Source organism: Pagrus pagrus (genome assembly GCF_965226575.1).
Source record: "Pagrus pagrus genome assembly, chromosome: 7".
In the NCBI taxonomy this organism is placed as follows: Eukaryota; Metazoa; Chordata; class Actinopteri; order Spariformes; family Sparidae; genus Pagrus; species Pagrus pagrus.
Genome location: NC_140191.1, coordinates 17,323,563 through 17,336,816, shown reverse-complemented (window position 1 = coordinate 17,336,816; position 13,254 = coordinate 17,323,563). Strand labels below are relative to the sequence as shown.

The window sequence follows — 13,254 nt, the reverse complement described above, 5'->3', positions numbered from 1 at the left end:
GACAAACCAACCAACCAACAAACGGACACAATTAAAAACATGACCTCCTTGGATAAAATGTCCTGCCAGGGGAGGGATTTTTCAAAACCTAGCAAACAAAAGGTTGTTCTCATTAATTGTTTACACCTGACATACACAGTATTAGTACATGATGATGCTTTTTCAATTGAGGTGTCTACATTAGCTTCTGAAGCAACTTGTTTGAGAAGTGTTCTTAATATTATGGGACTTTATACATGTGCTCCTTTATTAATAAACATTTTTATACTTTTTGTTGTTGTTGCCTGTGTATGAGTACTTTTCACATGGATGTTGTATTTTTATATATTCACCATTGGAAATATTGTGTCATTTGTATTTAGATATGAAACAATGAGGTTTCCTTGAAAAAAATAATGAAGGCGTGCTTTCGTTTCGCTGACAGTACAGCTTCATTACAGATAAACCTGTGGTTTAACGGAGGCTCTCAGGCTATAGCAGGGACTGTGGCCTGCCACCTACACTAAACCACAGGTCATAAGGAAGCGCTCTATTTGAAGATACAATCGCATGTATTTCAGCAGAAACTGCAGGTGTAAAGGAACTGACCTTATTACAGTTTCTAATGTTGAAAATCAATATACAAGCCAGAAGGCCTGAATCCTTATGGTCACATGTGACAGGATTTTTGTTTATGACTAGCAACGCTCACATGAATGTGATGTTACGGAGAAGAGACAGAAAGACCAGCTTCCTCTTCTTTCAGCGGACTCCCTCCTCTTCCTCTTAACACAGTCACATGCTGACAGCCGCCACACAGCTGCCTCGGACACTACTTCCTCTGTGAACCCTCCCATCGCAGACATCCAGCACTTTGTTTATGGGTGCGACAACACAGCCATTTGAAAGAGAACAGAAGGACAGGTGGCCCTCGACCTCTCCTTCTGATTTCCTCCTGTACCGAAAAAAAAACAACATCAAGAAGAAGATGTCTGACGCTCTTTGTATTGTGGGTTCGTTGTTTGGTGAGTGGTGTCTCTTGTGTGTGTTTTGACAGTGAACGACTGTAGCTGTGATGTTTTCATCTGATGTTTTCCAAACTCTTTGTCTTTCAGGATCTGCAGAAGGACAGCAAGGTAATTAACTCTCCTTAACATGTGGCTGCTCTGGGATGCTGGAATATGATGATGTGAGTTTTGGTTTTGTGTTACAACCTCGTCTCTGTTTCACAGATTGTGGTTCCTGTTACGTAATAAACATTGGATCAGTAATAGGCATTATCGCTTCTGATATTGCCTTGACCATCTTCATCGCTATTTCTGTGTTCTGCTTTGCAACTCACCACAAGAGACGGAGGGACTCCCATGATGGTGAGCACTAACTTTATGTGTACAGCTTATGTGTGAGGATGTTCTTGCTCGTGTATCAGGTTGGCACTGACACTTTTTCTTTTTTTTTTTACAGGTAGGCCTAGTAGAAATCTACCACCATCAGTATCAAAGAAAATGGCAACAGAGGTCACAGAATCCCCCTATCAGGTAAGCATCATTTAAGCCCTTAATGACAAAAAAAATATGGAAATTTGCCAGGTTGTATTTATGGATCATCTGTTTTTGCTTGAATTGCTTTGACTTTTTTTGTAGGAGTTACACGGAGTCCAGTCAGATGTGTACAGTGAGCTTCGGCACTATAGGAAATGAAACGATGTAAAAATCACAACAATGTCTGTAATTATTTTCTCAAGCTGCACAAACTCTTCTACACACATCTAGTTAGCGTTTTAGGTAATTACGTACAGTATATGTGCTGTGTATTTTGCATGTAACTGATTTGTATTTTGTGTTGTGCTGAACGTGATGTTCGCTGTGTTACATTGTTTTTCACGAATCTTAAGCTGTCTTAAAATATGTATTTATATTGAACTAATTGTAAATTAAAACCAAGGAAATGAAAGGATGCATTCTTTACAGTCTCTCCGTTTTTGTGTTTATATTTCAGGAGAGAATTTAGACATTATACACACACATTATACAAACTTTCCATTTTTCAGCGTTCAGTATACAAAGCCTTCAGATGCTGAGATAAAACGTGACACATTTCAGCCTTCAGATAGACCTCAAATAAATTCTGCTCAAAATCATAATAATAATACAATAATATATATAATAATAAACAAATGCAAATACATTTTTTTTTATTGTTTTTCTGAGATTTGTGACGCCACAATCTCCTTACCAAATATTAAACTGTACTCTGTTTAAAGGTGCAATATGTAAGTATGTAACTGCTCTTGTTTCTGTTGAATATGAATAAAATGTGTTTTTCGATGATTAAACAAGTCAAGTAGGCTCGTCTTAATTAAAGTTAAAGAGGAAAAAACTTGATTTCAGACACTGTGCAGTGTATAACAAGGAAAGATGGGCTAAGAATGATTCCTTGTTGACATTTTTGTGAGGCTATTTTGTTTCTTGTTAGACTAAAAAGGCTAAAAGGGCTTGTTGAATGTATTGAACTCGCCACTCTCACACATCAACCAGCTGAAACTACTACCACAACTATCTGACCCAATATCGTCCAGGCCTCTTTATTTCTTAAATGTTTTCACATGGTCACACAACAAAACAAAAATAAATCCATATAAAAGTCTAAATTTGGATGAAAAAGTCCCAGGAGCGACTGTATTTGGAAGCAGCCTGCGTGCATCATATGACTCAACAGATGGCGGCCTCTGATTCATTATGAGGAAGGAATAGAATCTGAAAAAAGATCGGAAAAACAATCCTTATTCAACATTACATTCATACCGGGTGATTAATAAAGACGGATCAGGGAAACGTCTCATCCTCTAATTAGATGAAGATGGACCGTAACTAAATTAAATTTACATTATGTGGTAAACATAACAACATGTCATGAGTTGTTGGTGGACGGGGATATAAGCAGAAAACACGTGTCTGATTCAAATGCAGAGGAAACAGACCTCTGTATGATCATCAGGAGGCTCTGTTCCTGCCTGGAACAGACAAGCTACTGGGCCTGTGCTCTGCAGGTGCTGATGGCAGAAAGAGTAATTACAAGTGAGCAATGTCGTCACAATATTCAGTTATCTTGGGAGAAGCAGTTCTTACCGACTGGATCAGTTTCAGAGCTGATAAATTCTCTGGTTTCTGTGGGAATATTAAAATCAATTTTTCAGCCTTTGATTGCTCACAACATAATCCTGAGAAGAATTTTGTTTTATGTAATCTTACCATCATAGTCTGCGTCTCCTCTGTTGTCCACTGGAGTAGGTCTTTGGTTGTTGTCCTCCACACTATCCTGATCCGCCAGTTCTCTGTTTCGGCCTGGAGCCAACATGCCCTTTAATCCATTAGCTCCTCCTGGTGTTGCCTTTCTCTTGAGATAGGAGCTCAGATTGGCATTGTCAGTCACTTGATCTCTGCTTAAACGGACGAGTTGACCGTCCACCGTCACTCCCTCTCCGCTGTTCAGATCAGTCAGCTCTCTGCTCGCTCGGTGTTCCCCGGGTGGCCCATCGTGCTCTCTGCTCCCCCGGTCCTGAACCACCCTGCTGCTCATGTCCATTGGCCCCACGTTTCCTTTGTCTCCTCCTGTTTTCCTCCGTGATGGTACCTTTACTTTCTCCACAGCTTGAGGAATCATGATCTCATGGCTGTCGGGGTCTTTAAATAAAAGTTATTGTAGTATTTTACAACATCTTCATCAATATATTATCTGCATTTTTACAGACATTGGGATGTTATTAACTTCTGCTTTTATCAGTTATATCAGGCCTTGAAATATTTACTTTTATATGTATGAAATTAGATATTTGTTTCCACATTTTACATGAAATAAAGCCCACATACCTTTAAATCCGTTGGTGTCAAAGCTCTCTGTAGATTTTGCCTCTGACACATCTGTAAATGAGACAAAATACTACTGATGACAAGAACTATAAATGCAAAGCTGTTTGTATTTTGATGTGTGGCATGTGTAATATGACTATTTGGAAATCAAAGTCTTTTAATGGGAAAAAAAAAAATCACAAAAATGTACCTTCAGACTCTGGCTCTTTCACAGGTTTACTCAGAGGCTTTTTGTATGCTGCAGATATGAGTAAATATATGGTGATAATCACTGGCGTGGTCATATATATTTGCTTGGTACACCCTGACGTGCAAACTAAATGATAAAGAAACAAAATGTACATCTGGTCTGTTGTAGTCTCTGTCTGAATCTCATTTTATCTTCATGGGGAACAAAAACTACTTTGAGGATCTGGCCAGGTGAGCTGCCTTCCTGTTTTAAAACCGAACACATGGTTACAGTATATTTGTGTTACAGACCCGTCACAGGTGCAGGTATGTTCTTTGCAGTCGTTGTGCTCAGTGCATCTATAACAACATAGTGAAAAGGTTACATGACAAAATTCATAGTGATTTAAAAAGTTTCAGATGGCTATTTTGCATTAATAAAACATAAAGTGACTTTTAAAAATGACCTTGGTAATCTCACCATTTAGAAAGCTTAACACATTTTCTCTTCGGGCTTGAGAAGATAGAAAGGAAGAAAAAAGCATCATCCCTCCTGCCATATTAAATACATCTTAAACATGCATTACAAACAGTCAAAATAAAATGTGATTATTTTTTCTTAAGCTCTTCAGATCAATGTACCTCTGATGGGGGTCGTTACCACCACAGTTGCAATCAAAAGAAGTAGACAACACGCGAAGCTGAAACAAATAAAACAGTTAATTCAAATGTCAAATTGCTTATACAGAATTTTATGGCAGTGACAAAATAGAAAGACTTACAGCTTCATTGCTGACTTTGGTCCCCAGCTGTGTCCACTGTTCATCAGTGCTGTCAGGCTTTTTATGTACTGCTGCTTTATCCTGATTTTCCACCTTTAATAGCTCCAGTTAATTATAGATTCTGACCAGATGTATCAGATTGAGTTGCAGTCAATGACTATTCCTGTGTGTTTAACAGTGCAAGACTGGCAACAATCAGGCTACGGGAAACATTTACAAGGGCCCATTCATTATATCAATTCAAGATGAAAACAGAAGATCTCACCACTCAAACTCACATAAAGGATTAGCCTTTCTCTCTGGTATGTATTGATTACAGGTGGTCGGCCACTTCAGGAAAATGCCCCCTGGCTTGTTCTACCCTTTGAAATGATGCCACAGACCTTGTATTGTTATCTGTCACTGTTTCACCATTGTCCATTTACCCTGTCACCTGTATTTTGTCCAAACAAAGACCTTTTAAAAACAGGCCCTACTGAGCACAGTCTGGAAAAGTCTCTGTAGAGACATCCTGAAAAGTGGAGAGCAGGAGGTTGTGGGAATTAAGAGATGATATATAGATATAGTTATGAAACTGTTTGATTTGCAATCGCATGTACTTTCAACATTATATATTTTTAAAAAATGAAACAATAGAAGAAAATATGGCCTTAACAGTGTTAAATCAGGGCCTGTGGTGGTCAAACATGTTGCTAACAGTATTCTGGTGAATTTACACCGACTGTGACTAACAAATATTTGAAGTAACTATCACAAAATGACTGAATACACACGCAGACTGACTGCAGATAAAAGTTTGTGCTTGTATCAGACCTGTTGGTGGCAGAGGGAGCTACAGTCCCCCCATGAAAAAGAAAAAAGGAGAGCGCCCTCTGTGGGAGAGGCTATTCGCACTAAGCTCTTGATCCCAAGCAACGCCATATTGACGTCCCAACAACGCTGAGAGGTAATCGTGTTATTTAACCGCAAATCGTCGCAGGTTTGGAGCCACTGTTCAGTGTTTTATATGTGGGGGGAAGCTGGGAACAAGTCACACAGCCGCGGTGCCGTCCTACTGTTCGATCACAGTGTTTGTAGGGTGTTTTTTCAAGGCGTTGTCAGTCAGTATGCCTCGCCAGCCTAGCCAGCAGGCTATTCACTCCCCTAGCCTGCTAGCTTAGCACTTTTTAGCTTTAGGAAATATCTTTTTCGATGCTAGTTGTTCGCCTTTCCACTAAAAACGACCGCCAGAGTGTTTTTCTGGCTGTTTTGACGCGGGCTGTTTATTTCTCGCCGTGAAAATCTCATAATGTAGCCGAGAGCTAGTTGTGACTTTCCAACCGGCTTTTCCCTCTGCTGTTGACGAGCTAATGCTAACTAGCCAGCTGCCCGGTTCGCTTGGTAGCTAGCTGTTAGCTTGACTGCACTTGTGCAGGCCTTGGGCCACAGAGGGTTTGTGCGTACACTCACCTTTTCATTAAAGTACTAAGCGGGCAAACCGGCTGTAACTAAACGAGTGGTCTGTACCGCAGAGACCTTTTGTCGATTGGATGCTTCTCATAAACCCATTAATTTATCGTTGCCTCGTAGCTGTACTGGCTTGCATACGCTAGCTCACATAGTTTGCTCGTGTTTGCTTAATTGACAGCATTGATTTTAATCAACCTACTTTCTGTCCTTTTTTTTTTTCCAACAGGAGATACTGCCTTGGTGTAGCCCCCAGTGATGACTGTATTGAACCCTGTACCTCCTGATTAGACTGGTTGGATGCCCCCATTTAACACTCAGGTTTGTATATTTTACATGCCACTACATTTAGACACATTAAACGGCGATAATTTAATTTTGATTTGTGTTATCTCTCTGTTAAATAACATGCTACCATTTTAGTTTGTAAGAGTTTTTTTTTTTACCTTCCTGTAGTACGTTAAAAACGTGTACTTTCAAATGAGTTTCTCTTATTTAGATCAACATCCTGTGAAACAGTGGGAACAAAAAGTTTAGGTGAAAATCTTAATCTTTGAACGTTTCTCAGTCCTACATATGTTGTTGAATCCCTACTACTGTTTGGACTGTAGTAGGGATGGGATGATAAAAGATTTAATTGCAGATGGTGATAAAAACATGGATTGGTTGCGGTGAATTTTCATTATTGAGATAATCATGAATGTCCTCACATGACTGACTTGAAAAGACTGTCTGGCTCACTGGTGTACAGTCCTGTATTGATTTCCTGATTTATTTTGAATTGCCTACGCGTGTCACCCCGGCTGAGGGCATGCCTTGTACATTGCATCCCCCACCCCCCCAAAAAACAAGTTAAATCCAATGTTTGTAAATGACAGGGAGATGAGGGTACCGCTATTAATTTGTCTTTAATTTGTGAAGGGGGACCTTATGATTTATGGTTGCTTAAGATTTTTTTAAAATTGTTTTTCAAAAAAAAGATCCGCATCCTATCAGTGACGCAATTAAAACATTTGTTTCCAAACAAAAAATGTTAGGTTTAAGTGATTGCAGTAGTTTTAAAAATATTTTGATGATTATCGGGATAATATGAATCACATTTATGTTGGACGGGGTCATCGTGACATTAAATGATCATATCGTCCCATGTGTAGACTGTAGTAAGCCACCTGTGTGTTTTATATCTTTATGCCCATGTAGCTTTCTTACCATAAAGGCATCTCAACTGCTCCTGTTCCGATTCATCGATCACATCATCCTGGAGGGAACCTCCCAGGTAATGTGCTGTATGGTAATTAGATTACGTTATATCACCTCAGTTTAAGTTTTCTGTTATCCTTGAGTGCAGACCGTTGTACATTAGTACGCAGTTCTTGTGAATTGACTGTTGTCTCAGTTGTTATCTTTGCTGTCATTTTAGGTAACTCAGTTTTTTCAAATGTTTGTTTTGTTGTAGGAGATTTAGAGAAGATCCTGTGTAGAATATGTCTGGCCCTGTCCCAAGCCGCTCTCGAGTTTACCCCGATGTAAACACACAGAGACCTCGGGAATATTGGGACTATGAGTCCCATGTTGTTGAATGGGGGTAAGTGATTGCATCAGTTGTATTTGTCTTATTTTTCTTTTGTTGATACTATCTCAGCATTGTTCAATGTGTTTTTCTCATTTTTTCAGGAACCAGGATGACTATCAGCTAGTCAGAAAACTAGGCAGAGGCAAATATAGTGAAGTGTTTGAAGCCATAAACATCACAAACAATGAAAAAGTGGTCGTCAAAATACTGAAGGTATGTGGATAATCAGTTGATTGTCCTGATTATTTGATTTGATTTGCAAATGTACTTCACAAGACCGCTTCTGTTCCCAGCCTGTCAAGAAAAAGAAAATCAAGAGAGAAATAAAGATCCTGGAAAATCTGAGGGGTGGCCCAAATATCATCTCACTGTTAGATATCGTCAAGGATCCTGTGGTAATTATAATCCTCTTCTTTTGCATTGTAAAAATGTAGCACTTAAGTATGTGCAAGGTTTCAATCATAATCACACATTTGTTCCTGTTCTTTTATTATTAGTCACGAACCCCTGCTCTGGTCTTCGAACATGTGAACAACACAGACTTCAAGGTAAATATTGCTGCTTTTTGACTTGTAATGCAAGTTGTATTACATTTGCTAATACTGAATAATTTCTTACACATGGCTCATACATTCATATTTATTTTCTTCCAGCAATTGTATCAAACCCTATCTGACTTTGACATACGGTTCTACATGTACGAAATCTTAAAGGTAAGAAACAGCTCTTGGCTCGCTCGATTTGTTACCCTCCATTTTATGGTCTGCATTAGTTGTTTATTAGTTGCCAGAAACATACAAAGCTTAAAAATCTATTAACATCTTTTTTTCCTTTTAAACATGATAGGCTCTGGATTATTGCCACAGTATGGGCATTATGCACAGAGATGTCAAGCCACACAACGTAATGATCGATCATGAACACAGAAAGGTATTGTCTCACATGCTGACATTTTTGCTCATGTAACACTAGCTCATTATTGTTTTTGAAAATAGACTCACTTTTTTTCTACTTCCAGCTCCGCCTAATCGATTGGGGTTTGGCAGAATTCTACCACCCAAACCAGGAATACAACGTGAGAGTGGCATCCAGGTACTTCAAAGGACCTGAACTGCTGGTAGACTACCAGGTAAAGCTCCTGTACACAACTTCGTCAAAATGGTGCTTTGGATTTCTATTATTAAAGGAAGAGAGAATTAGTTTGTATTGTTCAAGCCTTTTCATCCCTCTCTGATTTGCAGATGTATGACTACAGCTTGGACATGTGGAGTTTGGGTTGCATGCTCGCCAGCATGATCTTCAGAAAGGAACCGTTCTTTCACGGTCATGACAACTACGATCAGGTAGGAAAAATCAGGCCTCTTTAATGCATTTTTTGATGTCTGTGGTCATAAAACTGTGGCCTAAAGAGAGCAGTGTGCGGTATTGTATTTTTGTTCAACCTTGCGTAATGCATATTTACGCAGTCAAACCACTCTCTTCTTACACTGAATAGTTGGCTACATCACAGCTCTGCTTGAGCACCAGGATTTTAAGTCTTTCTCAAAGTTATCTCAGCAGTTATGAGTGAGGGTGGACATATGAATTAGTAACTTTTCCCTATTTTGTATTCTGAATGTAAAACAAAAGGGGGTAAAAAACAAATGTAGGTGTGTACCTGCAAATACTGGTCATAGCACATTTTACCTCCTTGGATGGTGTTATTTGTGTTGTAGGTTTTCCCTACCTATGCTTAAGCATTAAACGCAGCATTTCCACTTTATTCCATGGCACTCCTGGCTTAGTTTTTCTTTATGCCTGTGACACTTTGTTTAAAATGGTGTTTCAGTTCTGTTGGTGCGCTGTAGCACAGAGATTGAGCGCCAAATATTTTTCTAGTCACCAGACAAACCATGTGTAATTTCTTAAAGATTAATTAGTTTTACCCTCAACATGACACTAAGTCTTGCCTGTTAAAAGAACGGAAGTTTGCGGTCATTAAAATGTCATAAATTAATCATAATGTTAACGCTGCAGATGACTGTAGGCAATGTAACAATCAGAGGGATGTCCAATGGTTCAGTCAGGTTTGATGATTAAAAATCTTATAAAACTGTACAGATATTTTCATGAAACATGCACATTGTTAATTTAATGGCACTAATTCACATATTATTAGGTTCCCACAATTACCTATTTTATTGACGGTGTGTACCCTCCATACAAATGCACTACCTATCTAACAAAAACACTGTAGGCTGCAATAGAATCCAGGCCCCTCAATATCTTTCACATGATTTAATGAATTTAAGTTACAGCTTTACTCTTTCAAGTGTATAATTATGTTTCTTCTGTCTTGCAGCTTGTGCGAATTGCAAAAGTACTGGGCACCGAGGACCTGTACGACTACATTGACAAGTACAACATTGAGTTGGATCCACGGTTCAATGACATTCTCGGAAGGTAAAGCATTGTAGCCGTTTGAATGTTTGGACCTAGATTTTGGCTGATGAATACCTCACATTAACACCCGATTCACCATTTGTTCTCCAGACACTCCCGCAAAAGGTGGGAGAGGTTTGTGCACAGCGAGAACCAGCACCTGGTCAGCACAGAGGCGCTAGACTTCCTGGACAAACTGTTGCGCTACGACCATCAAGCTCGCCTCACGGCCAGAGAGGCCATGGATCATCCCTACTTCTGTAAGTTTCTTTTTTTGCACATTCTGTTTATTTCCCTGCTGGCATCTCTAATGGCTTCAAATCAATTGTTTTGTGTACTATGTGCAGTAGCTTGATTGTGTTAAAACATGTATTTTGGTTTATTGCTCAAACCCACTTTTGTTCTCAGATCCCATCGTTAAAGATCAGGGAAGAGGGGCCACTCCTGGAGGGATGGCTGCCAGCTCCACGCCAGTCAGCTCCTCAAGTATGATGGCCGGTAAGTAATCCTGCTCAGAATGGACAGCCCCAATTAAAGAAACGGTTTATGTTAAATGTCATAATCTATTTAAGAAAGTTAGATCTCTAATTTGCAGCCTAAGTAAAAGTCAGATTGTGAAAGGCTGCATAGGAAGTTACATCTATAAAGCTGCATTTCCAAGAAAGGGACCAGAGTCTAAATTAGGTCCAGGGTCATTATTTTACCCTCCAAATAGTCTCTACTCTGGGGGGTAGTACTTTCCCAAATTTGGGGGGTGGAGCCTGCAGCACTGAACATTTGTGATTGGTTGAGTACTCGCAGCAAGTTACTTCAGCCATCATTTGTAACAATCTGCAGTCGCAAACGTTTTTAAAAAAATTATTATTCATCATACTCCGACGCATCAACATGGAGTTACCGAAAAAAGCTCATGACAGATGGCTGACGTTCATCGTTGTCTAGTCGCATGTAAAAATGAGTTTAAAAACAGCCATTGGCTTTTCATACATCAGTGAACTAATTTGCCTAATCTTCACGGGTCTTTAGACCATGGTGACAACCGGCTGAAGCAACTTTATTGTTGCTCAAACAGTAGTTCCTGGGAGTAAAAGTTTTGGTTAGTTTCATTGAATAAAGCTGCATAATCTTACTATTTTTGCGGGGCCTCAAATGAGACATAAAACTTTCTTTGCAGCCATTTTCAGATGATCCTTTTACAATAAGAATCATCTGAAAATGACTTCAAAGAAACTTATCTCACAATACGACTGTTTCTTTGGTTGCCATTGAAGTTAAAACTCCAGTTTGAGATTGTGATGACGTATGAATATGATTAATGAGCCTCCTTCTGTCTCCTAGGCATCACCTCAATGTCCTCCTCGCAGCCACTGGCTAACATTGCTGGATCACCCGTCATCTCTGCTCCCAACACTCTGGCCACACAAGTCCCTGCAGCCACCGGGGCTCAACCCTGAAGCCACTTCCTCACCTGTGTTTATGTGTGCTCATGGCCATGTCCTGCCTAGCTCTCCTAGCCAGGGCCATGGCTCCCCTTTTTATGTTGGAAAATAACAAAGAAGATTTAAAAAATTGCTTTTCACATTCAGTTATATCTTGACACCTGGACTTGACAGAAATGTATTGTTGCACCTGTCAGGCTTATTAGAATTAATTTGGGTGTGTTATTTGACAATGCCATTGTCTAGAAATTCTAATAAGATGTAGACATGAAGAGAATGGATAATAAAATTTATTTTGTATGTTCCAAATATACAGTCTTGCTTGAAACTGTTTGATGGGGATCCTGCTGTATTACACTGTGAACCTTTACACGACTTCACAAAACAGAGTCAGGAACCCGGTGTGCCCCACCTAACAGTGCTCGCTGGTTGCACACGACATGTAATGTGCAGGAGTTGTTGGTGTTTTGAAGTTGTTAGATGCTATAATTCTTTAATTGGACTTTTTGTAGATATTCTACAGTTACTGTCAGGTTGCATGCACCCAATGCTGAGTATCACAGGGTCAATAGTTTGCCAATCTTATGTTACTTTCACTTCTATATGTGTATGTATGTGTTCATGTTTGTTTTTTATGAAGTCTCTTACACATGATTTTGATTACATAGACAATTTTGTAACTTTTTTGTTTTATGTTGGGAGGAGTCATCACCTACAAAAACAACTTCAAAAATAAACAATTTAAACAGGGTTTTGCAGGGACTACATGTTCTTGAGTATACCGTCCGTTGACTGGTTGCATTGGCACTACGTGAGTGAATTCAAAGCAGAGCAGCATAGTCCGTGTATCCCACAAGACAGTCATCCTTTGATAATTAATTTTAGCACCAAATAAGTTATGTAACAAAGTGGAATCCCCAGGTTTTTTTTAGCGCTGTGTTCATAAATTCACATCTCTTATTCTGCTTTGAACAAAGTGAGTGTGCAGTGCTTATATCTTTAATCTCTCTCTCTACAAAGTATTTTAATTTGCAGAGGCAAATGATAAAATCTGAAAGTGCAAAGCAGTGAACCACATTTAGAGCACAGCTGTCTGTCCTCGCCAAAAAAGGGGGAGTACATGAACACCTCAGACCACGTTAGACTCCAACTAGTTAACAATAAAGTGGAAGATATGTCTGCGTGACTCATGCATGTTCCCTGCTGAGAGAACAATGAAGGCTGCTGCAGACCAGGCAGTGACAAAACCAAACCGGCTCTTCCCATTACACTTACACACTTGGATGACTCCTGCCATTACATATGACTCAGACCTATGGTCAACAGGTCACTTATAGTTCAACTCTGCAGTTGAAGCCCATTTTACATTCACAGCATCTGACTGACGAGAACAAGTATTGCTACTACTGTCCCACAAGGATTGAGGCTGTAATTAACCCTCACCACACTTATTCACACCTAAACTGATCCAACACACTGAACTGGCTGCACAGCTTTTATGCAAACTGCATCATTAAAGCGGGTTTTAGACGTGTTTTCAAATCATGCTGCATTCAGGTGCTTCTCTTATGTGGGAA

At 39.5% G+C, this 13,254-nt stretch overlaps 3 protein-coding genes and 1 long non-coding RNA gene across 7 annotated transcripts; 2 read left to right on the top strand and 2 right to left on the bottom strand.

Moving 5' to 3' along the window:
* The first annotated feature begins 844 nt into the window (after window positions 1-844).
* tyrobp (transmembrane immune signaling adaptor TYROBP) lies at window positions 845-2,317 on the top strand. Its single transcript, XM_084356582.1, has 5 exons — window positions 845-1,004; window positions 1,095-1,115; window positions 1,212-1,349; window positions 1,444-1,517; window positions 1,623-2,317. The coding sequence occupies exons 1-5, from the start codon at window positions 860-862 to the stop codon at window positions 1,677-1,679; spliced, it is 435 nt and encodes a 144-aa protein (XP_084212708.1). The 5' UTR covers window positions 845-859; the 3' UTR covers window positions 1,680-2,317.
* Window positions 1,954-4,371, bottom strand: LOC311259435 (uncharacterized protein). Its single transcript, XM_084356581.1, has 7 exons — window positions 4,329-4,371; window positions 4,039-4,086; window positions 3,849-3,899; window positions 3,231-3,662; window positions 3,108-3,146; window positions 2,960-3,031; window positions 1,954-2,735 (listed from the first exon to the last, which is right to left on the bottom strand). The coding sequence occupies exons 4-6, from the start codon at window positions 3,640-3,642 to the stop codon at window positions 2,973-2,975; spliced, it is 510 nt and encodes a 169-aa protein (XP_084212707.1). The 5' UTR covers window positions 3,643-3,662; window positions 3,849-3,899; window positions 4,039-4,086; window positions 4,329-4,371; the 3' UTR covers window positions 1,954-2,735; window positions 2,960-2,972.
* Window positions 4,372-4,494: 123 nt separating this feature from the next.
* LOC311259243 lies at window positions 4,495-5,564 on the bottom strand. The gene is made up of 3 exons (XR_014622845.1): window positions 4,799-5,564; window positions 4,659-4,717; window positions 4,495-4,530 (listed from the first exon to the last, which is right to left on the bottom strand). It is a non-coding gene; the product is annotated as an uncharacterized lncRNA (long non-coding RNA).
* Window positions 5,565-5,653: 89 nt separating this feature from the next.
* On the top strand, window positions 5,654-12,428 carry LOC311259241 (casein kinase II subunit alpha-like). 4 transcript variants are annotated; one of them, XM_084356252.1, is made up of 15 exons: window positions 5,654-5,744; window positions 6,474-6,565; window positions 7,461-7,520; window positions 7,701-7,829; window positions 7,919-8,030; window positions 8,111-8,212; window positions 8,315-8,365; window positions 8,471-8,530; window positions 8,664-8,747; window positions 8,836-8,946; window positions 9,059-9,160; window positions 10,159-10,259; window positions 10,350-10,498; window positions 10,647-10,736; window positions 11,577-12,428. In XM_084356252.1, the coding sequence occupies exons 4-15, from the start codon at window positions 7,729-7,731 to the stop codon at window positions 11,690-11,692; spliced, it is 1,179 nt and encodes a 392-aa protein (XP_084212378.1). In that variant the 5' UTR covers window positions 5,654-5,744; window positions 6,474-6,565; window positions 7,461-7,520; window positions 7,701-7,728; the 3' UTR covers window positions 11,693-12,428. The 4 variants fall into 4 exon arrangements, with proteins under 4 accessions (XP_084212378.1, XP_084212375.1, XP_084212376.1 ...); XM_084356249.1 differs by having other exon boundaries at window positions 7,445-7,520; XM_084356250.1 differs by lacking the exon at window positions 5,654-5,744 and adding an exon at window positions 5,759-5,777 and having other exon boundaries at window positions 7,445-7,520.
* Window positions 12,429-13,254: the final 826 nt, after the last annotated feature.